We start from the raw sequence: 22,869 nt of genomic DNA on the forward strand, positions 1-22,869 counted from the left end.
GGTATACAACTATTTTGCAATAAACTAACAAAGGAATTTTCACCATCTTATAATTTATCTTGTTATCAAAAGATAGTCTTAAAAGTGAAGTAAAAAAAGTACTACAGTTTTCCCATTTTGAGGGATTGTTTCAATTCTAAGATACTCAAATTTTAATTTGTAGGGGGAAAAGGCACACCTCAAGTCATGGTTTGGGTGTGGCAGTCATAACATGTAACCAAAACGTTTGTACCCCCATAATATCCTGAAATAAAAAAAAAAAAAACTTGTAGCTTTCAATACAGACATATGGCTATTTTAAAACTTGGAAACAACCAGAGGGAGATAGGGTCTCACTTAGTAAAGGTTTTGACTGAAAAAGCACTAAGCAATTCAGTAAACTAGGTCTAAAATGCAATCATTTTTAGCAATATTGGTCTGTAAACAATAAAGTTTAATTAGTTTGTCGCTGAACTGGCTGAATTTTTTTCACTGAAATCAGTAACCTACATACATTTTTAATTGAAAAATATAAAATGAGTAAAATGTAATTTTAATGAGATACACTCTAAGAAATGACATTGAAAGTTCTTTCCAAAGATGATTCATTTAAAACTATTTTAGTAACTAAAAGAGTAGAATTGGAATGTCCCTAATACAAAGAAATCATAAATGACTGAGGTGTTGGATACCCCAATTACCCTGATTTGATTAATTCACATTGTATGCCTGTATCAAAACATTACATGTACCTATAAATATATACAACTATTATATAACAACTCTTATATATATACAACTATTATACTATGTAATAAAAAATAAAAATTATTTTAGGTTAAAACACTTTAAAATCTCTCAACAAAGGAATATTTAGTCTATATAACACCATATTTGGGGATGATTGCTATTTTATATTTCTTCCTATTATTTTATGAAAACTGTCTATAATTCTTCTTTCAAAGGGCATGAAACCAAAGAAAGCAATCAGACAAGGTGATGTACAACTGTTATTTTCCAAACCCTCACACCCACATTTAACCCACATTCTTAGTTTGCGATTGCATCCTCAATTAAGAGTGTTATATCCTTGCTGACCGACAGTTCCATTAGGATCCAGGTTGCTGGGTTTTAGTTTTCCTCTACTTTTCTATCATTGTTACCTAAGGTACATAAATCCTTCCATTAATCAAAACTTGGAGGATGGCCCATGAAATGCTTTTCATCTTTATGAGGCCAAGGATTTCATCTGTCTTATTGACTACTGCATCCCAAAGACTAAGCACATTATAAGTACTCTGTAAATACAGTGTGATTGTGAGAATGAACAAAAGAAAGAAGATGAAAAATGCAGAATAATTTGAAAGAAAATAAGAAAGATGAAGAGGCATAATTCCTAAAGTTGCCGGATTTAGCTAATAAAAATACAAGATGCCCAGTTTAATCTGAATTTCACATAATCAACAAATAATTTAGTGTAGGTCTCAAATATTGTAAGGATTATATGTATATTATTTATATACACATATACATATTATTTGGAATTCGGATCTAATCGGGCATTCTGTATTTTATCTGGCAACCCTAACGCCACCAAGTCTACAGAAAATATTGCAAAACTATCAGGAAGTTGTTAAAATGTGGAATGTAGAACACGTGCCGTGCAAACTACATAAGGAGCCCTGCTGGGTGATGCAATCAAAGTAGTAACGTAATGGAAAACAGATGGAATAAAGTATATACAAACAAAACTTCCATTTTTACATCAGAAAGATAATGACTAATAAAACCAAGGGCTATGGGAAAGGGAAAGGCTTAGAAGCAATGTCAAGAGACCTGTGTCCCAATCCCAGCTCTGTTGAGAAACTTTAGACAAAGAGGACAGAATTATCTTCTTTGGTCTTCCTTTCCTGTAGAGCAAAATAGCTGAATATTCTTTATACATCTCAATGTTGTAAAAGTTATTTTTTAAGCCCATCATCATTTATCCACAAAGCATAAGTTTCTAGAGGAACATATTTTATTGATATTACAGAGGCAATAAGTATAATCTTGTGCCACAAAACAAGAAAAATAATGTCACTGATGTGTTGCTAAGTTTATTTGTGTTTTGGATGGATTTGAAAAGAAGCATTGACTTTCTCACAAATAGACTTTTATTATAGTTAACATAAAAGGGTTTGGATTAGAGGTATGTAATCAGACCTATCTCATATCTTAGAGTTTGATACCATAAATATAACTCATTCAAAATATGAATTTGTACTCATTTTTTATTAGGCAACAGAAGTTACTTTTGCTTCTATAATTCCCCTAAGGTCAAGCAACAGATAGAAACAATATTACCAAAAAGCAACAAAATCTAAAGCTATATCCTAATTTTCAAAAATATTTTATAGGTATAATTCTTAAAGGACAGTAGAAAGTTTTTTTGTTTTTTTTTTGTTTTGTTTTGTTTTGTTTTTTGAAATACCCCATTTCAGTTTTTACAGCATCCAGTCAATGTCCTTAGACAAACATGACTGAAGAATGATGTTAGGACAGTTAAAGGAAAGATGACGGGGTGCTGAAGTATAAATGCTTAAGATGACAGGCCCATCACAAAAAGATTATTATGTGTTCATTAGTCACCAAGGCAAATGCAACTCTTAATCTATAGCAGACATAGAGCTGAAGCATAAAGGGAATTATTCTTGAGGATGTGGCTAAGTGACAAACCTAAACGTGACTAGCTTCTTGCCAGGTGTCAGTAAGAAAGTGACCTAACCTTTCTGAGAACTGGAGGGACAGACTCAATTGCCTGATGGGCTCTGCAGACTGGCTAACTCAACTCCAGTCCAACCCCAGCGCTGCACTAGGGCATCGGCTAAGGACCGTGCTTGCCAGATTCCCTTGCAGCTCCAGTTCTGCAGAGACCTGGCCTCTGCCAAAGAGAAACACACCACGTGAGACATGAAAAAGGAAATGAGACAGAGGCTACGTTTCTAGTAGTTTTACTGCCAAGCATAGTCACTGAGGCATTCGTGGGGATGATTCTGGAGTGCTGTTGGAGTCATTCCTGGAAGCTCAGCCTAGGGCTTGCTCATCCATGCCTTGGCAACAATTTTGTAAGCACTGAATTCCCTAGTGTAAACCCCTTTCAGTTAAACAAGGTAGAGAGTTCCCTACTGCTGCCAGTGAACCCTGACCAATACAGAGAGGATCTAAAGCCTCTCTCAAGATTTCGATGAAAATTCTCTATACTGACATGATTAGACCATTTCCCATCCGACGTCATTTTTTCTCCCCCCCAACAAAAAAACCCAGTAATTTGAAGCCCTTCACCTACTAAATGCAAGTTGTTGTAACTGAGTACAAAAGAATTAGTGTTAATAATTAAAATGCTTCTCCCCAGAGAAGGAATAAAGATCTTCTGAATTAATTTCCACTGATTATATTTTTTGTACTTACCTGCTACAGCTGTATCCAGTTCATCTTCATCGAAAGATGCCTGTGTGTTAAAATCTCTCAGAGGAGACAGTGGATATGATGAATTGAGATTCAAGCCGAGCATGAAGTTGTGCACCTTCCCAGCACGGCCTTCTCGGGTATTGAACAAAGTCGAATCACTCACCAAGGCCATTAACATACGATGGACCCAGCTTGCTTGATTATCATCTTGATAATCTCTTTCAGCATCTTCATTTTCAGTGCCTAAGGACAAAGAAAAGATCCTTATACAGACTCCAAAATGAATGTTTTACAAAAGGATCTTCTTTGGATAATTCAATGTTAAATTGAACAATGAAGTTCTATGGCTTTTGATTTCACCTATGTTATTTGTATAAATTAATGTAGAAAATATTTCAATAAATCATTTTGTTCTTAATCTTAGTTTACCTTTTACCTATAGTCAGTGTAAAGGTTATATTCTCAATAGTGCCACTGGGGTTAGTCTTAGATTTCCAGGTAAACTTCTTTCATTTTCTCATTCTTTCCCTTTCTCAGTCATTTTCTTCCTTTTCCCTGGCTTCATGCACAGTCTCACACACACACATACACACACAGAAAATCCACAGTAGCTAGTCCTATCTTCTACATTTCTTAAGTTTCCTTAAGAATTTTTGTCCTGTTTAGTAAACATCCAGGAATTAAGCAAACCAAGGAAAGAAAACTAAAGGATTCAACATACATTTGCTATTCAATAAACACCCTTATGACCTGTTGGTTATATGACCTGCCATTTCATCCTTGATTATAAAGTTTGGGGATTTAAAACCCTGTAGTTTAAACTAATGCTAAACATGTTTTTAAAATTTGGCAATCATCCAAAAGAAGCAGTTTTAAATGACTGTTTCCTTAAAATCTATGCATGCATCACTACTACTGGAAAGTTACATTGTGTAGTAATTTAGAGCACTGGCTCCACAATCAGACTGCCTGTGTTCCTATCCCCTCTAACTGTTCACTAGTTACCCCTTCTCTTTCTTTATTTCCTCATCAGTAAACCTCCTAATGTTGTTGTGAGGATTAACTGAGTATGTGCATCCATGTAGAGCTCTTAGAAAACTGCCTGGCCCATGTTAAATTCTTAATAAATCACAGCTAGTAGTAGAAACAGCTGTAGCAGCAGCATAAGCACCATCATCAATATTATTTATTCATAATAAAAATCAAAGAACCCTTTATGGTAGAGTATAACTTCACCTGCCCAAACCCCCTCTGTTCTGATTTCTGGAAGCTCTGTATATAAACATACATGCATATGTAACTGTATGTGCATATATATGTATGACTGTGTGCATGTGTTGAGAGAAAAGAGAATCTACATTCAAACTTCATACTTACCAGTAAATGTAAAGTAAGCATACATAATACCATAATAAATACTGATTTTTATCTTCACAAAAATTCACTTAACCAAGTTGAGTAAAGGAAGAGATCTTTCTTTTAGTAACCAATCTTGACGACTTGATGACAAATACACTATTTTTTACTCCCACAGTTTTCTACTGCCAAATATGACAAAGAAAACCTTTCACTAGAATAAATTAGGCATTCAAATGAATGATTTTTATCTCCAGTTACACAGGATATGATTAAGGTACTCAATTATTTCTACAGATTTGGGGTACCTTCTCCTCCTACTACTCCTTCCCCTCTCCTCCCCTCCCCTCCCCCTTTCTCTTTCTTTCTCCTTCTACTTCTTCTCCTAAAACTCCCTACTTCTGTACCAGCAGAAGATTTACCTTCCTTATGGGATACATTTGAAAATGGCATCATTTGCAGGACAAACCCAGCAGTCAAAAAAAAAAAAAATGATATATATTGCTTTATCAGTTATAATACTAATAGGACATTTCTATTTATATCACCGTTTACAACTTAAAGCCTTTTTGTATGTATTTACTAATTAATGATTGCAAACATCATATGAGAGGAGGTAAAGAATCCCAGGATATATCTGAAGAAAGTAAAGTTGAAAATGACTAAAGGCCTTGCACAAAATCATATGACTGAAAATTAAGGAGGCTGAACAGAATAAAAAGATAAGCTACAGGCTCAGAGAAATTATTTGCAAAAGACATATTTGATAAAGCACTGTAATAAAAAACATACAAAGAACTCTTAAAATTCAACAATAAGAAAACAAACCTAATTAAAATGTCTTTGGGCCAGGCATAGTGGTGTGTGCCTGTAATCCCAGCTAGTCGGGAGACTAAGGAGGGAGGATTGCTTGAGCCCAGGAGTTGGAATCCAGCCTGGGCAACACAGCAAGATCCCATTTCTAAAACAAGGCAAAATAAAATAAAAAATGGGCCAAAGACCTGAGCAGACACCTCACCAAAGAAGATATACAGATGGCAAAATGCATATGGAAAGGTGCTTCACATCATATGTCATCAGGGAAATGTAAGTTAAAACAATAATGAGATACTACTATTAATACATATCTACTAGAGTGGCCAAAATCCAAATCACAGACAACATCAAATGCTGGTAAGGATGTGGAGCAACAAGAATTATCATTCATTGCTGGTGGGAATGCAAAATGGTAGAGCCACTTTGGAAGACAGTTTGGCAGTTTCTTACAAAACTAAATATCCCCTTGCCATATGAACCGGAAATTGTGCTCCATGGTATTTAGCCAAATGAATTGAAAACTTATGTTCACACAAAAACTTGAACACAGATGTTTACATAGGCTTTGTCAATAATTTCCAAAATTTGAAAGCCACCAAGATATTCTTCCTAGGTGAATGGGTAAACTACGCTATGTCCAGACAATGGAATATTATTCAGCCATAAAAAGAAATGAGCTATCAAACCATGCAAAGTCATGGAAGAACTTTAAATGCATACTACTAAGGGAAAGAAGCCCACCTGAAAAGGCAACATACTGTATGATTCCAATTATCTGACATTCTAGAAAAGGCAAAACTATGGAGACAGTAACAAGATTAGGACTTGTCAGGGTTTGGGAGAGGGAGGGATGACCAGGCAGGAGACAGAGAACTCCTGTATTTTCCACTCTATTTTGCGTGACCCCAGAAACTGCTCTAAAAAACTATTAAAGGAAAAAATAAATATTGATAACTAAAAAGAAAACCTCAAAACCATCCTAAATATCATACTCTAATCAAGGCTGGTACTGAACCCAAAGCAGCCATATTGAAAAGGTCCTTGAACCCTTCAGCCTTAGGAACCAGCTAGCACTGCAGAGGTTATCAAATGTACTGCCCATCGATAAAAATTGACAACTATTGTTAAATCTACTTGGCAGTCTCTAAATCAATACACAATTAATTCTAGAGATTCTAGGCATATGAGGTCTATTTCTTTTGTACTGGCTAGCCTCCTTGATTAAATGGAAATTCAACATAAAAAGGACTTGAACAACTAAAATGTAACATTAAAATTTAAAAAATAAATGAGTCAGAATTAAGACTAATTTTCCTTCCAGGGCAGGAGTTTTTCAGGGTTCCTCATGAGGACTAGGGCTGCTGTATTTGATCAGGTAAATTATGGGCTGCAGACGGCAGCAGGAGAGAGGGCAAATGGGGACTGAGACCCAGCTTGTGCTCCATTGGAACACCTTGTGCCCAGACAAAAGCTTCACCTGCCCAGAGAACGGATTCTCTTTTTTCAAGTTCACAAGATACTGCACAGCCACCACGCTGTGGCCCTGTGCAGCTGCATGCCCCAGAGAAGTCACCTTTTATCTAGTTTGCACAAACTCATTTTAAGAGGAAGTAATAGCACAACTATGAAAAGAGAACTTTTTTTTTTTTTTAAGACAGAGCCCGGCTCTGTCACCCAGGCTAGAGTGCAGTGGTGTCATCGTAGTTCACAGCAACCTCAAACTCCTGGGCTCAAGCCATCCTCCTGTCTTAACCTTCCAAGTAGCTGGGACCACAGGCACGTGCCACCATGCCTGGCTAATTTTTTCTATCTTTAGTAGAGACGGGGTTTCGCTCTTGCTCAGGCTAGTCTAGAATTTCTGAGCTCAAGAGATCCTCCCACCTTGGCCTTCCAGAGTGCTAGGATTAAAGGCGTGAGCCACAGGACCCAGCCACAAAGAGAATTTTAACTTTACTGACAATTAAACAAAGATAAAACTGGCTCTTCAATATCTACACCTTGCCTGGTGAAATTCATTAAGTTTTGGGCAATAAAGTATTAAATATATTCTAAAATCTAGATCACATACATACTATAATAGGACAGATTTGTCCAGTTACAGTCTTCTCTTCATTTTTTGATAATTTTTTTTTAATATTGGGGACATTTTAATCAGTGAATATGTCAACACACTGTGTCAAAATGTAAAATCTCCCCATTTTACCATATAACATTTGCAACAAATATGACCCTCATGCTTGTTGCAAATCCGATCTGCCCCAAGTCCATTGCTGACCATGGGAATCCACAAGAAACTGAAAACTGCCTTGTCAATTGCAAAAGGACTCATTTATACTAACAAGCAATAGATGCAACAAGTCCTTGATCATTTCCCACCACTTCATCCCTGATCCCTTCCCAAAAAGTGAGGTGTCAGCCACGAGATAAGCCTCAGGAATGGAGTGAAGAGACAATTTTTTACATGTTACTTAATAATAAAATTTAATTTTTAAAACCATCTAAAAATGTTCCCCAATCACAATATCCACGGTAAGAAGCCCAATGCCCAAATCAGACTTAGAACAGAATTTAGCATTTCTGCCATCTCGGATTTGTTCATATGTTTAACTGATAATATTTTTGATGTGTTAAAAAGAAGAAGTTAGAGATATATATGTGCTGTTTCATTACATATGCAACATTTAATCCTCTCTCTCAATAGAAAATTGCAAGCCTACAACTCCAGTGCCGTAAGTGGGGACTACCATTAGTATCTTGAGTGAGAGACTCAGACAAAACGTTCACAGCCTTCCCTGGTGGATCTCGGCCAGAGAAGTTTCCTGCTCCCTTACCTTTGGGTTCTTGTGACTCATCATCACTGTCTGAGCTATCGTTACTCACAATATGCTTTGCTGTAATATTTTCTGTGGAAAAGAAAAAACGATTAGGCATCTAGGTGTAAAAATTCAAATTTAAATTTATTATCAAGCAGTAACCTGAGCAAAACCCCAGAAGGAAGTCTACAAAGCTCTACTAGTATACACTTAGATCTATTTAGTCAATCTAGATTTGTTAGAGTTACTACTGTTCTCAAATTTCTCATTGGAAAATGAAATTTCCCAGGAAGTGAAAAAGTAGTTTAAATGTATTCATTCACGATTTAAAGGAGATAATTTTTATATGTTTATCATAATTATGACAAAAATAACAACTTGATTATAGGAAGCTCCTTGTTATAGCAAAAATATATATATTTTTCAATTAAATGTTTTTAAGTGGTGTTTATGAAGATGAAGATAAATAGAGGATACAACCAAAATCTACAGGGGAGCTAGAGAAAAGTTCCCTAAAATTGAATGAAAGCTACTAATATAAATTATCTTTTGAATTCAATTTATACTGAAAATTGTCTGATGAAATTTACCTTTTGGTGTCAAGAATGTGTGTTTCCTGCAGAACATATTAAGAGAGAGTTTATAAAAACTAAAATAGCAACCATAAATCCTTATAACAAAGACAGCAGTAAAATCTAGCATAATAACTAGCTGTATTTTTTCAATTAAAATGTACTAAACAATGAAATATGTATACCCTCCTCATCATCACTATTTGTAAAAGAAATCAAACTATGTTTGGACACCTATATAAAACCACTTTCTTCTGTGAGTTCTTTTTCTTCTTCTGTTAGTCAATAAAATTCTTTTATTTTAAAAAAACTAACTCCAAAATTACAAATTTCAGAGATAGAATCATTTTGGGGGCTTTAAACTCAAAGAAATATAGGTATGACATTTAGTTTCTCCATGGTATTTCTCAAATGTTTATCTTACCTACATAAATGGCATGTATACAAATAATCAAGAATGTGTAATGGAAGGATTAGTAAATGCTTGAGGCAATAGATTGACATTTTTTTTAATTTTTACTGGCACCACTATACATATGAAATTCAATAAAATAAAATGTTCACAAGCTATTACTATTCATTTCATTTCATGACTATTATAGATATTAATTTTGTTGTATAAGGAAGGTAACGTTAAGAAATGATCCACTCCAAGTGCCATATACATTAAGTGTGTTTCTGGTCCTACCTGTATTTTCTTTTCTTTCCTTAACCATTTTCTTTCTCTTTTTTGTTGGTCACATTTGATATTCTGATTTAAGAAAAACAGTTCACCAAAATATTGTCTTCTTTATAAGGAAGCTTTTATGATACGAATAGCTAAATATTCTGAACTTACATTAATACATTTTCCATCTCTATAGTATAATGTGTAGCTCCATGTTTTCAAAAGCATGAATTGCTCACATTCAAACCTCCTTAAGAAAGCAAACAATTTCATTTGGAGTTACCTGATGATGGTCCAATTTACCTTCAAGTCTCTCTTCAGAAGGAAGAAAACAAAACAAAACAACAACAAAAAAAAACCCACTACTTCTGAATACCCCTTTAAGAGGCAGACTTCACCCAGCCAAAGAATGAAAAAGTCACCAGGAGTCCTCAGAGTCCCCTCAGTCACCTCTCCGGTTTCATTTCTGGAAACCCTTACTTAATCTGAGGTAACATGTTTCCGGCTCACCGGGAGGTCACAAATACACAATATTCCACCTCAGCCTGACACACAGAACAAGTAAATAAGCTGCCAGACGGCTGGCCTCAAAGGGAACTTCTCAACAAAGAGTCTTCTCAAAAATATTTAGTATAAACCTCCTCCTTGTCCTTGGCCTTAAGCCACTGTCTCACCCAGCTTCAGATATATTATTTCAGTCTTATTCTCTTCCTTCCTTACGAGGAAAAAAATAATAAACCTTAGGGTGTCTGTACTCTTTGCCTTCTAGTTATCATCAAGAGAACAGACCCTGTATTTGAGGTCACAGAAGGCTCGAGAGTGCCACCTACCTCGTCAGCTCATTAACTGGGTGACGACCAGAGGTCAGGAGTAAGTACAAACACAAAGTGCATTTTCGTTTGTTTTTGTCTTTATTTTAAAATCTTTGGCTTCACTGAAATTATAAAGATCACTTCTCCATGACTTATTTAGAACAATCCAAAAATACAAATGACACTCTCAAAGAAAATATTAAGAGCTATAGAAGTTTGCTGCACTGAACATAAATATCAACTAAAATATTGAATAACTAAAATCAACTCTTGCAGGAGTGATACCATGTTTCCCCCAAAATAAGATAGGGTCTTATATTTATTTTTCCTCAAGAAGACACCCTAGGGCTTATTTTCAGGGGATGTGTTATTTTCCCCTCAAAGCCTCAGCTTGCAGCACGCACAGGATGGCTGGGACCTGACAGGGGGAGCGGACCTTGTTGGTGGGGCTGCACCTTTCTGGTCACCTCTGGGATAGTAGCTGTCACGATGGGGCAGATGAGGAGGGCTGATCATTTTCTTTACTGCTCTGCAAGGAAATGCACGGGTTGTGCAGATGCGCTGCGTAGCCACGCCCATCACTAGGGCTTATTTTCGGGGTAGGGCTTCTATTGTGCAAATGCTTAGAAATCCTGCTAGGGTTTATTTTATGGGTAGGTCTTATTTTCGGGGAAACATTGTAATACTGCTCAGAAGCAAATTTACAGTGTTCAAATTGTTACAATTGTATTCTCTTCTGCACATAAAGCCTAATTAAATCCACTGCCATTGCCTAGGATAACCAAGGGCAGTTCGTTTAAAAATCTTGCAGTGGGCTTTTTACATATATTCATTCTTCAAGTGAATTGATTACTGAAAAAGTTATTAATGTTATTCTGTCAACTTTTCTGTTCTCAAATAGATCTGCGATACTTTCCAGACAGAAAAGAGACAGCAGGCAGTTGTACTGACAGTCTGTAGCCCCCTTCTCCCTGGTCCCTGCTGACCTGGCCCCAAATTCAGACTTAGCATTCCACTGCTTCTTTACACTATCAGTCAAAACAGCCATAACAAAAATGAGTGTGGATTAAAATACAGATGGCAAGGCTTTGGGGAGATACCGAATATATGTTTTGTTTTATCTGCTTTAAGTCAAATTTATTCATTTAAGAAAACATATTTCTATGGCACTATTCTGTTATTATCATTATTATTTTTTAGAGGCAGGGTCTCACTTTGCTGCCCAGGCGGGAGTGGCACAATCACAGTTCATTGCAGCCTTGAACTCCTGGGTTTACGCGATTCTCCCGCCTCAGCTTCCCAAGTAGCTGGAATTACAAGCACCAGCCACCAGTGTATTATTCTTATAATGAACCAAAACCACTGGTCTGCAATTAAGTTTGTCTACTTTTTCAATTTTTGTGAATATTTTTAAATTTATTATGGACAAATGGGTTAGAGTTAGTGAAAATCATTAGTTTTACTTTATTAGACATGATTTGTTTCCCTCCTTCTTTTTGGTATAATTTAGCTATGAGATGCTAACAGAATTCTAGTGAGTTAGTATTTAAGGGGTGAATGAACTGTGACAAGTGTGAATTTATTCTTAAATGTCATGCTATATCTAACTTTTGATAAATCTAATCTTTAAAAACTACCCTTATTTAATAAAAGGGCTTCTTAATAAAAGAAATAGTATGTTTATAAATACAATGACAAAAAGGAATGGAGGTATCCTTATTAAAAATTATTCTTAGGAATCAATGTTTTTTTATTAATTCTATAACCTCAATTTGAAAATAATACTTAAGAAGTAATTTATATATGATTTTTAGAAAATATTTAGGCTGGTTCAACCAAATTATTGATAAATTTAGAATAGTTACAATCCTTATGAAGATTTAATTTTGTCTCTATATATGTTAACAAAATTTAACAATGTAGCATAATTTTTTCAATGTAAACATATTTTCACAATACCTAATTCTTCCTCCATTGTGGAACCTTTATTTTGTGAACCAGAAACTCCCAAGACTCTGTTGAACAATATAGAAAAGGCACTGCCCCAAACACCTAAAATAAAGTAGAAACAGAGAATAATTTAAAATGCGCCAGGATTTAAAATAGTCAAACAAACTAGTGATAAGATTTTGACCACTTACCCATTAAGAAATGCAAGGGGTTTTCTTCATATTTCTTCACAACTGTTCCCATAAAAAATTTGCTTCCAAATAAGTCAGGAGCCATAAAAGTACCATATTTAGCCATACCAATTTCATATGGACTAAATTCAACCCAATCTGAAAGCATATTAAACACAAGACAATCCATTAATAAGAAAATGCTACAGAGATGTAGAAAGATAATCACTTCAATAATACTATGGTTATTCTCATTCATTTATTTAATATATTAATATAAAAACATTAACCAAATGCCTATTATGTTTATCGTGATATGCAGAAATTGAGGGAAAAAATGTTTATACATCATAAGATGAGACAATAAAAAAAGATCCTTTCTAATTGCACAAATTGAAAATACACTTTTCCATTTAAAAACTGAAACATCTTTCATAAAGGTCATCTTTATTCTAAAGAATAGAAAACTGAAAACTGCTAATCAGATAAAAACTCCATGGAGGAGATAGAAGAAACTAACTCTTTTTAACAATGGAAGCAGTCTATTAAAGTAGAATACAATTTTTTCTAACATTGGCTTTTTTTTTCTATCTTCACTTAATTTTGCTTATTAACCATTTATTCTAACTCACAAGACTACAATGCAAAGTTTTTATGCTTGATGTCTTAGAAATACAAGGTAGTTAAGGCTAGGCATGGTAGCTCACACCTGTAATCCTAGCACTCTGGGAAGCCAAGGCGGGAGGATCACTTGAGGTCAGGAGTTCGAGAAATACGAGGTAATAGCACCAGTAAAATATACTATCTAAGAACAGAAGCTCTGGAGTCACACTGTGTGAGATTTGCTGTTTACTAACTGTGTTTACTTACCTGGGTATTTATCTTGTCTGTGTCTTAGGTCACTAATCTATAAATGTCAATAAAATCAGTAGGTAGTTTGTAGGATTGTTTTGAGGATTCAATGAGTCAAGAAATGTAAGAAGATTAGAAGAGGGCATGGCACATTTTAATTGCCCAATAAATACTTTATATATCATGGATTCCCATGGCTATATCTAGTAATTATCTGAATCTTAATGTATTCAACAAGAAGACTCCTGGTTTCTGACTACCATTTCTCGCACTTGCAACTGCATCAATCTTTCTCTTGTTGGTAAATGGTACTACTATGGATACCACTATTCAGACTTCAGGATTACCCTTGACATTTCTCTTTCCTTTATAGCTCACATCTGAAAAATGAAGCACTACAGGCTCTTTCAGCAGGTATGCTCAGAACCCGGCCACTGGTCCATTTGCCCATCATGACCACACTCATGCAAACTTCCACACTTCCTCCCCTGAATCAGCACAACAGCCTCCTAAAAGGCCTCTACTCTGCTCCCCTGCTATCTTTTTGATACCTCATAGCCAAAGTGAATTTTAAAAAATACAAATCACAGCACACCAACACCAGCCGAAAGCTTTCTACTGGCATTCCATGATAGTGAAAATGAAAACACGGCCTAAAAGGCTCCAAGATAGTCCAGATCACTCCCTGTCTGACCCCATCTCCTAAGCAATCTCCTATCGCATTTCATCTTGCTAAGTCCACCTCAGCTGCACAGACTTTCTTGCTATTGCTTAGAGAGGTCAAGTTCATTTCCATCCCAGTGCCTTATACTTGCTATTCCCCTCTTAATTATAAGGCCTGCTCCTACCTACTCTCTCATGCAAGGGTTTTGCTGATGATCCTAAAATCTCAATGCTATCCACCACTGCTCAGCCCATAACCCTCAGCCCCGCTTTATTTTTTTTTTTCAGTTTTTTCCTTTCTGAAATTATGTTAATAATCTCTTATCCAACAATCCAAAATCCAAATAATTCCAAAACCCACAAGCTTTTTTTTTTTTTTTATATATGTTTGGTGGTAAAACCTGATCTGAACTCATTTAGAGAGAATCTAGTCTTGAAATGATGGGCTTGGGGACTCTTTTTATACTTTATTTGTCTCACTTATACTAGGGTATATCCTATTGGAGAATTATCACTCTGTTTGATTTAAGACCCCACTAAGGTATTAGGTAATATACAATATGAGCAGCTTTACATCTTTAAACATCTAAATTATTCTAAATTCCTAAAACCTGTCATCAATGGTTTGAAAAGGAATTGTAGATTGTTTATTCAATGGTAGACCAGAACATTCTATTTTCGTGAAGGAAGTTATGAGATCACAATTTTGATGAGATAACATTGTAATTTATTTCAAATTAAAGCCAAACGGCACATATACTCTTCATCAGAAAGTGCTGTGTTTTCTAATAATTTACGTGGCATTAGTAAGACATGACTAGCGATGAATCAGGAGCTGTTAGGAAAATTCTCGTATGTGTATACGTAATTTCCTATCTCGGAATATCATACCCCTATCTTGAGAATTAAAGCATGACAACTTCCTGGTTCCAACTTTTCTAGTGATATTTTCTTTATTAATGCTGGGGCCCATCCTGTCACCACCTACCCTTTCCTTCCCTTATCAGTACGTCCCTAGCTGCTGGGCCTTTTCACACAGTGATACCTTTGCTTCCGATATTTTTTCTTTTTCAATCTACCTCTATGAGAGTCACCAAAGTATTTTTCTCAAAAACACTACTGAAATAATTTTATTGCCTGCCCAAAAGCATTAATTATTTCCCCATTACCAAAATTAAATGGGAAACACTCTGTCTGGAATTCAAATCTTTCAATAATCTGGCACTAGTGGTTTCTCCGACATACCACCTATTCTCCACCAATGTGTGCACAAGTCCTGGGCTATTTTCTTGTCAGTGGTGCTCCAGACATATCTGTGTCTTCCTTTCTGGGCATTTTCACATCTTGTTTCCACACAAAGATGTCTTTTCACTTCCACTTGATAGATCTTTCCAAGCTCAGCTTGAATCCAAATTCCATCACCCCCATAAAATCTTTCTTATGACTATACTAAATCTCTATGATATCTCACCCTTATGCAGCCCTACATCTTATTCGAGGTGTAGGATATTAATTTTTGCATGCTTTATTTTTGTCTCTTTAAATGGAATTATAACTTTCTTGAGGAAAAGTAGTATATTTTTACTCCTCTAGTTTCTGTCAAAAAATTTAGCATGATGCTGAGTTCAGGACTGTAAGTTATGGTCAGTGAATGCAATTTATTCACCAATAAAAATTTTTAAATGAAAGTTTTAAATCCTCTCAGTAATATAGTGAAGTGGAGGAGCCAAAAATATTTAACAGTCTAAATACTAATGTTTATTTGTTGAAAATTTCCAAGAAAGTTTTAAAGGAATAGGTACTTAAAATTATTGCAAGGGGGAAGAAAAATGTTCTCTGATATTATTGAAGCAAAGTTATTGATAAAACTTCTGTCAGCAAATTTGGTTATTTGATTTTTTAAAATATAATTCAGAGAATATTTCAAATTTTTTTCTCTAAATAGCCAGTTTTAAATCGAAGCAAAATGTAAAGGAATAACGTACAGATATGTCTTCATTTTTTTTTCTCAATAACTCAAGTAAAGCTACTTGGATCCTCATGGCATAGATCTTAGAAGGTCTTATGTGGGTATGATATCCATATAACTCATGTTTCATGGCTTTGTTCAATTCTATTGGTAGATACAGCTCAAAGCTTCTTATCACAGAAGCTTAATAATGAAGATTAGTGGTGCATCCTTCCTCTCAATAGTGGGACTGCAGTTAAAGCAGTTGTTAAAATCATACACATCCAAGTTGAAAGACTCCTAACTGGAGATAAAACTGTCTTTTCTCACTCTGTATAAATCCAAAGCATTCACCAAAAAAATTATTTATTCATTAATTATTTTGGTTAGGCTTTCTCTTGAAAATGGCTATGGACTAAAAGTCCAAACTAAAAAGTGGCCATTGTGAAATGCAATAACAATCATACCAATAATAATGACTATTATATTTTTATGTGTCCTTACAGTTTTTAGTCTTATGCATATCTCATATGATTGTCTCAATAGCTCTGTAAAATAAATTTACAGCTAATATATCTGTCATAAAATAATGAGGAAATAAGAATCCCGGGTTAAATGGCCAGCCTGAGGTCTTTCAACTTAGAAGTAGGAAAAGGTTTCCAAATTAGAATCTAGTGCTCTTTTCACCATACCATACCTCTTTCTGAGTAAAAGATGATTTATTTGGCCATGAAGAGATCTGAGGCCATGCAGAGATCTGACTATCCTGTTAGTGCTATATACCAAACACTTTCAAAAATTTCAAGACTTCATAAAAGAATAGCTATGGGGGGAAAAAAGCAATTTTCATTATGGCACTTACTTTTCTTATACAATAAAGTCTCAACTCTCTATTATGAACTCCATCACAATCAAAGGCATAGTCCCTTACTGCTGTTAAGCAATGTGTTTATCCTAGACTCCTACTGCATACTTCCCTCCCATCCTTGACAATCCAGTCATTAATATTTGAGTAATTAATATTTGAATGTTTTCATATTCAAATCCTATTCATCTTTAAGATCTAGACCTCTCACTTCTCTTATATAGCTTTTATAAAATACTCTAAATTGTTAAGATTTACTAGAAACTTAATTTGGGTCTGCTGGTATTTTAAGTATTTTACATACTTATCTCATTTGTTTGGCAAAACACTGTAAGGAGAGTCTCATCCTAATTTAATAGACGAAAAAGCTGAGGCTAAAAGAGGTCACATAGCTTGTTGTATAGTAACATTTCTGTACTCTTTTGTGCCTTAACTTCTTTAATAATTATTATAATTGTCAAGGTTATAAAGTTTTATAGAACAGGGACAAAATACTGTAGCGAAGGAGAGGAGTTCCCCTTTAGTTCCTGGAAGGCTATATGCTACATGGTCAGTAATCAGAGAAGCCAATAAAAGGAACAAAGGATTTTTGAGACCAATTCTCAGCTCTGCTACTTACTGTTTATGTGGCAATGTGCAAATAAATCATTTAATCTTTCTGAGATTCTGCTTTTTCTTCTATGAATCAAAGATAAAGATATCTATCTCCCCAGATTGTAGTAAACATGGAATAAAAAACGTGATGAGTGCTTTCCGAACTGTAAGTATGATAATCTATGTACTCAATATTTTAGCAAATACTTGTTGAATGAATGAATCTTACGTGCACCAATTTTTATAAACGATTCAAATTTCATGTTGGAGAGCAGGTGGTTAAGAAAGTGAAACAGAAACGTTATAAAAGGATTCTAGATACAAATCTGCTAATCATACATCATTCATGAGGGTTTTTTAAGTTGATGATGTGACTGAAGTCACTGAGATACTTTTCCTAAACATAGAATGAACCACAGTGGCCATGGCCAGAAGCGCCACTGCATTCAGACCAACAGAGCCTCCAGAATTACGATGTCATGCACTTCCAGAGCACCCAAGAAGCATAGCTTGGGAAGAAATAAACGTTTACCCCTGAGATTTAACAAAATGAGGCCTTTTGCTTATCAGCTGCCATAAATATAGACTAGTACTTTTTAGGTGCTGAATTATAAAAATAAGGATAGTGCTTTGAATGGCAAACATACAGTTGGTTCTCCATATATGTGAGTTCCACAGATTCAATCAACCACAAGTCAGAAATATTCCAAAACCAATTCCAGAACATGTTACATTGCTGCTGACATGTCATATGTAGTTAGGTCTACTATCTTGAGTCTGTACCAAACATGTACAGACTTTTTTTTCTTGTCATTATTCCCTAAACAATACAGTACGACAACCATTTACATAGCGTTTACATAGTATTAGGCATTATAAGTAATCTAGAGGTGATTTAAAGCAGCAGTTCCCAGCCTTTTTGGCACCAGGGACCAGTTTCATGGAAGACAATTTTTCCCCGGACAGTGGGAGGGGGGAGCTGGGCCTCAGGCAGTGATGGGGCCATGGGCGTGGCTGTAAATGCCAAGAGGCTTCCTTAGCTTGCCCACCACTCACCTCCTGCTATGTGGCCCCCAGTTCTTAAGTTCCATGGAAGGCAATTTTTCCACAGATAGGGGGCAAGGGTGGGGGTCTGCAGAGGAGCTCTGAGGCCCAGTCCCTAACATGCCACAGGGTTGGGGGCCGCAGACTTAAAGCATGCAAGAAGATAAGTGTAGGTTATATACTATGACTACGCCATTTTATAAAAGCAATTTGAGCATCCACAGATTTTGGAGTCCACCTAGCATCCTAGAACCAATGCCCTGCAGATACTGAGAGGCTATTACTGTACAACATATTACCCTTAAAGAAAATATAGCTAGCAATTAAAAGACTATGAATTATCTAAAGGCACTAGGCATATTATTTTGTCAAATGTTATTAAGAAATGGGTAATTAAAATTGAGTCACTGATTATATTCATGATTTATTTTTATTTCACTAACTTCAATGAAGAGTCATTAGTCACTAGTTTCAGGGAATATTATTTACAACCATAAAATGTAGCTTAATATTTTCTTATAGTTTCAAATGTTCTTATGCTACAGAAAATGTATTAAAATAGGCAACTGAAATTGCTTATGATCTCCCTCTAAAGGAAATCATTGGAAACCACAGTTCAAAGTCTCCAGGAAATATTTTGAGCTAGGAAATGACATACCTGCAAACATCAGCTCTGAAACATCAGGTTTGACATGAAGACAGGTGAAAAGAGGTAGAGGGCATTGTGCAGTATTGACTTTCTCCTTCAGACTACTCAAGGTAGTGTTCATTCTCTGTCCATAGAAGAAAGAACTGACTTTAAATATATAAACGATACAGAGAAAAAGCTACGTAAAATAGTACTTCCAATAAAATACTTAAAATTTTTATAATAAAAATAAGTCTTATTATTTCTAGAAATCCCTGGGTCCTGACTAAACGATAAGGAAGCTCTATGGAAATAATCATCTTCATTTTGAAAACAATCAAAACTCTAGGGGCTACGTTTACATTTGAACTGGAAAATGATTTGGCAACTATATGAAGCCTGGAAAAAATTTAGCTTCCAGACTCTCAGGGTAGCTCTTCTCTATCTCCTCTTTATCTTCAGATGAAAGGTCACACTGTCATCATGTTCCACGTAGGTTTGTTCCACGTGATCCACGTCCTTTTCTGACTCTTTCCAGGTTACCTCCATTCTTCCTTTACTTTTAACATATTGCTTGTATTCACTTCCTCATCTAAAACTATTACCACTCTTGGGCAGAATGGGTAGTTAAGGTTTCTGACACATCCAAACTGATACACAGTTTGAATAAATTGGTAAGCAATAGTTTGAAATACACAAGAGTTACATCTGGCCAGGAGAATGTGCTCAGTCCTCAGAGTTGAAAGACTGAGTTGCATGACTTTTACAAAATGCATCATATTTTCTTTTACTGAAAAGATTATTATATGCATTGTCTACTTGCACTAAAAGTACTGTAGACTGAACTATAGCTTACATTATGAATTAGTGTTTCTCCTATTAGCATGCCAAATACATCAGTAAAGGTGACAGGTTGTCCAGAGCTTTTCTTCTTCCATAAAGACTCAACATATCTTTTAATTTTCTGTGGTGTGAGAAGTAAAAGTGGGTTGTGGCTAACATTTTTCATTAGTTCTTCATTAATCTCCTCTGGCCCTTTCTCTGGAAAATCAGGGTGAGAATACAAGGTTGACATGTACCTGTAAAGAAAACAAGACATACTCAGTAAAGATAAAGTGCTTTACATAATGGTCTCCAAAACCCAGATATTCTCTGTCATAGATAAAGAAAGAATGGTGCATATATTTGGTTAACTTTGTTATCTGATTGAAGATATTAACCGATTTAAGGAAGAATGCATTAATCTGAAAGGAACTGTTTTACAATGAAAACGAAGTAAAGGAGAGGTCTCAGAGGAAACACTGGACTTCCATGCACAGTCCAGAGGAGATGATGCCCTATTAGGCCTACTGTCCCCTATCTACTCTGCCAGGAATAGATATCCCTATCAGACTATTAGAGATGTACGACACAACACAACTGAGTCATGGAAATAAACTGACTTGTCTGGATGCAAGACTAATCAAGCAATCTGATAATCTGACTTTCTGTGAAGATTACCTACAGGTAGAAAATGTGCTGTTTCAACTATGGTAAATGCCTAATCATCCTGACAAAGGCTTTTCTTTAAATTATTATTATTGTCCATTGGCCAACTAGACAAAATCCCAAACTTTACCAACTGTAGGTCTGACAAAATCTGAAGCATTCAGATTCTGAGCATATGAATCTGAAGGCAAAATCCTGGAGAGGAATAATGTTTTTAAGGTAAATGCTTTCTTGTGAAGCCTCTTAGCCATTTGGCCACTTCTGGTGAAATCAAAAATCACCATGAGCCTTGGTTTTTGATATCTAAGACAATAAACATTCAATTTAGCCTCCTTTTTGTGAACCAATGCCTCTAATATTGTAGACCTCATACTGAATATTAATTACCTGTTTACTTGTTTGTCTCCCTCAATTTTAAATTGTGACCTCATTAGAAAATGAACTTTATTGATTAATCTTTTGTAGAAAGTAATCAGCTAAGGCCTGGCATATGACAAGCATAGCTTACTAGACTGACGGAACAAAATAAAATGAATGCTATAAATACTCTACCACTTCATCCAACCAAAGAGAAATTAGTACATGTTTTAATCTCTTGTCTCCTTGAGATTAAAATAAAACTGTTTATCATAATGGTTTATTTTCCCTTCAGGGAGGTGAGAAAACTCTTTGTGGGTACCTGCTATGTCCTAGGCTCTGTGTTGGCTAATGGTTCATAAGCTGTCATCCTAAAGACACAAAATAGGTTTCAAATCTTCTATTTTAAAAATTTAAAAAAAAAAAGAATTGGTGAATTTAATTAATTCTCACATTCCCCAATTAATAACAGCAGAACTGGAATTTATTCTGTCCTCTGTTAGGGTTTATTTCTTAAAACTATTAGACAAGATTTCAGTTCATAGAGACCAAACTATTCTCACTTCACAATAAATTAGAATTTCTTGTCGGATTCAGAGTTCCTTGGAGACAAATTGAGAATAACAACATGTTAATAAAAAAAATGGTGAGTTGCAGACCTACAATGGAACACATGCTAAGCAAAACAAAAACACCTTGAGAGATTACAAATTGAATTCGTAATATTTCCCACAACACACGGGAACTTTACCACAACATGTGGTAAAGATAAATCAAATAGACTTACTCTGAACTCAAGCCTAGCATAATCACCAAAAAATCTATAAAAATAAAGCTTAGAATGCTCGCACGATAGGGAGTCCATCCATTCATTTCCATAGCTACTCCAAAGTCTACAACATGATTCATCCAGATCAACCAAGATCTGATTCTCTGGACCTTGTCATACTGTGCATAAATGCATACATTGTTGTAACAACATTAATTTATAGTTAAGGACATCATGAAATAGGGAAAAAAACATCCTTTTGAGTCTCTAAGGTGGTCAATTCTGGAAATATTCAGGATACGGTTCACTTTTTAGGAGAACACTAAAAAGAAATTCTTGACTGGTCTTGTTACCAGGAATAATTCCTCTAAGGGTCATCAGCCCTCCCTTAATTTATCAAAATGTGTATTATATAACTGTACATAATTCGCATTTTGCCTTGAATCCTAGAAAGCTTAAATCCAAAACTGTGTCACATGCCTCTCAAAGCTACAGGTTACAACATGAATTTTTAATCTAATTCTAACTATATTTTTTTCCATTTCTAACTTTAATGTATGCAATCCAGTTTTATTTCATAATAAGATACATTAAATCCTTTCCACAATGAGGCAGGGTAAATACAAGCAAAAGAACCAAACAAAGCTTTAATGTCAGTAGAAATTAATTTAGTGATTAATGATCATTCTGCCGTTGGAAATTGTCATTTCCTACTATTCATAGAATGATGTAATTATTTTATTTTATTTAAATTATGCTTAGACTTCCTTTCTTCATCTATATTTAGTTGGTCTTCAATGAATCAACTTATGATTCTAAAAAGTACTTCTGTGCAGTGGATTATCTCTAGTAAGACCTGAATGAAGGCCTTTCTCTTCATTTCTCTTCCTTTTCTCCCAATGTTAACCACTGACTGAACGTAAATTAGGGAAATCCTTCCTTTGGGGTTGGGAGCTGCTCAAAATCTAGGAATCTATTCCACAGTTTCAGAAATAGATAATTTTAAGGGGCAAAAATGTACATGGATGCCAGCCAGTTCCCTCTTTTTGTTCCATGTAGAATGGCTACAGTCTATT

General features: G+C 35.2%; 1 protein-coding gene across 1 annotated transcript in view; it reads right to left on the minus strand.

The window, feature by feature from the left end:
• Nucleotides 1-22,869, minus strand: part of PLA2G4A (phospholipase A2 group IVA) — a 133,313-nt gene that overhangs the window by 19,863 nt on the left and 90,581 nt on the right. Inside the window, exons 9-14 of the mRNA XM_012736544.3 lie at nucleotides 20,036-20,258; nucleotides 19,210-19,324; nucleotides 12,607-12,744; nucleotides 12,425-12,517; nucleotides 8,433-8,504; nucleotides 3,430-3,672 (exon numbers count right to left, since the gene is read on the minus strand). Coding sequence (XP_012591998.1) covers nucleotides 3,430-3,672; nucleotides 8,433-8,504; nucleotides 12,425-12,517; nucleotides 12,607-12,744; nucleotides 19,210-19,324; nucleotides 20,036-20,258 — 884 coding nt within the window. The remainder of the gene's footprint in view (nucleotides 1-3,429; nucleotides 3,673-8,432; nucleotides 8,505-12,424; nucleotides 12,518-12,606; nucleotides 12,745-19,209; nucleotides 19,325-20,035; nucleotides 20,259-22,869) is intronic.

This window comes from Microcebus murinus, chromosome 23, assembly GCF_040939455.1.
Source record: "Microcebus murinus isolate Inina chromosome 23, M.murinus_Inina_mat1.0, whole genome shotgun sequence".
NCBI lineage: Eukaryota > Metazoa > Chordata > Mammalia > Primates > Cheirogaleidae > Microcebus > Microcebus murinus.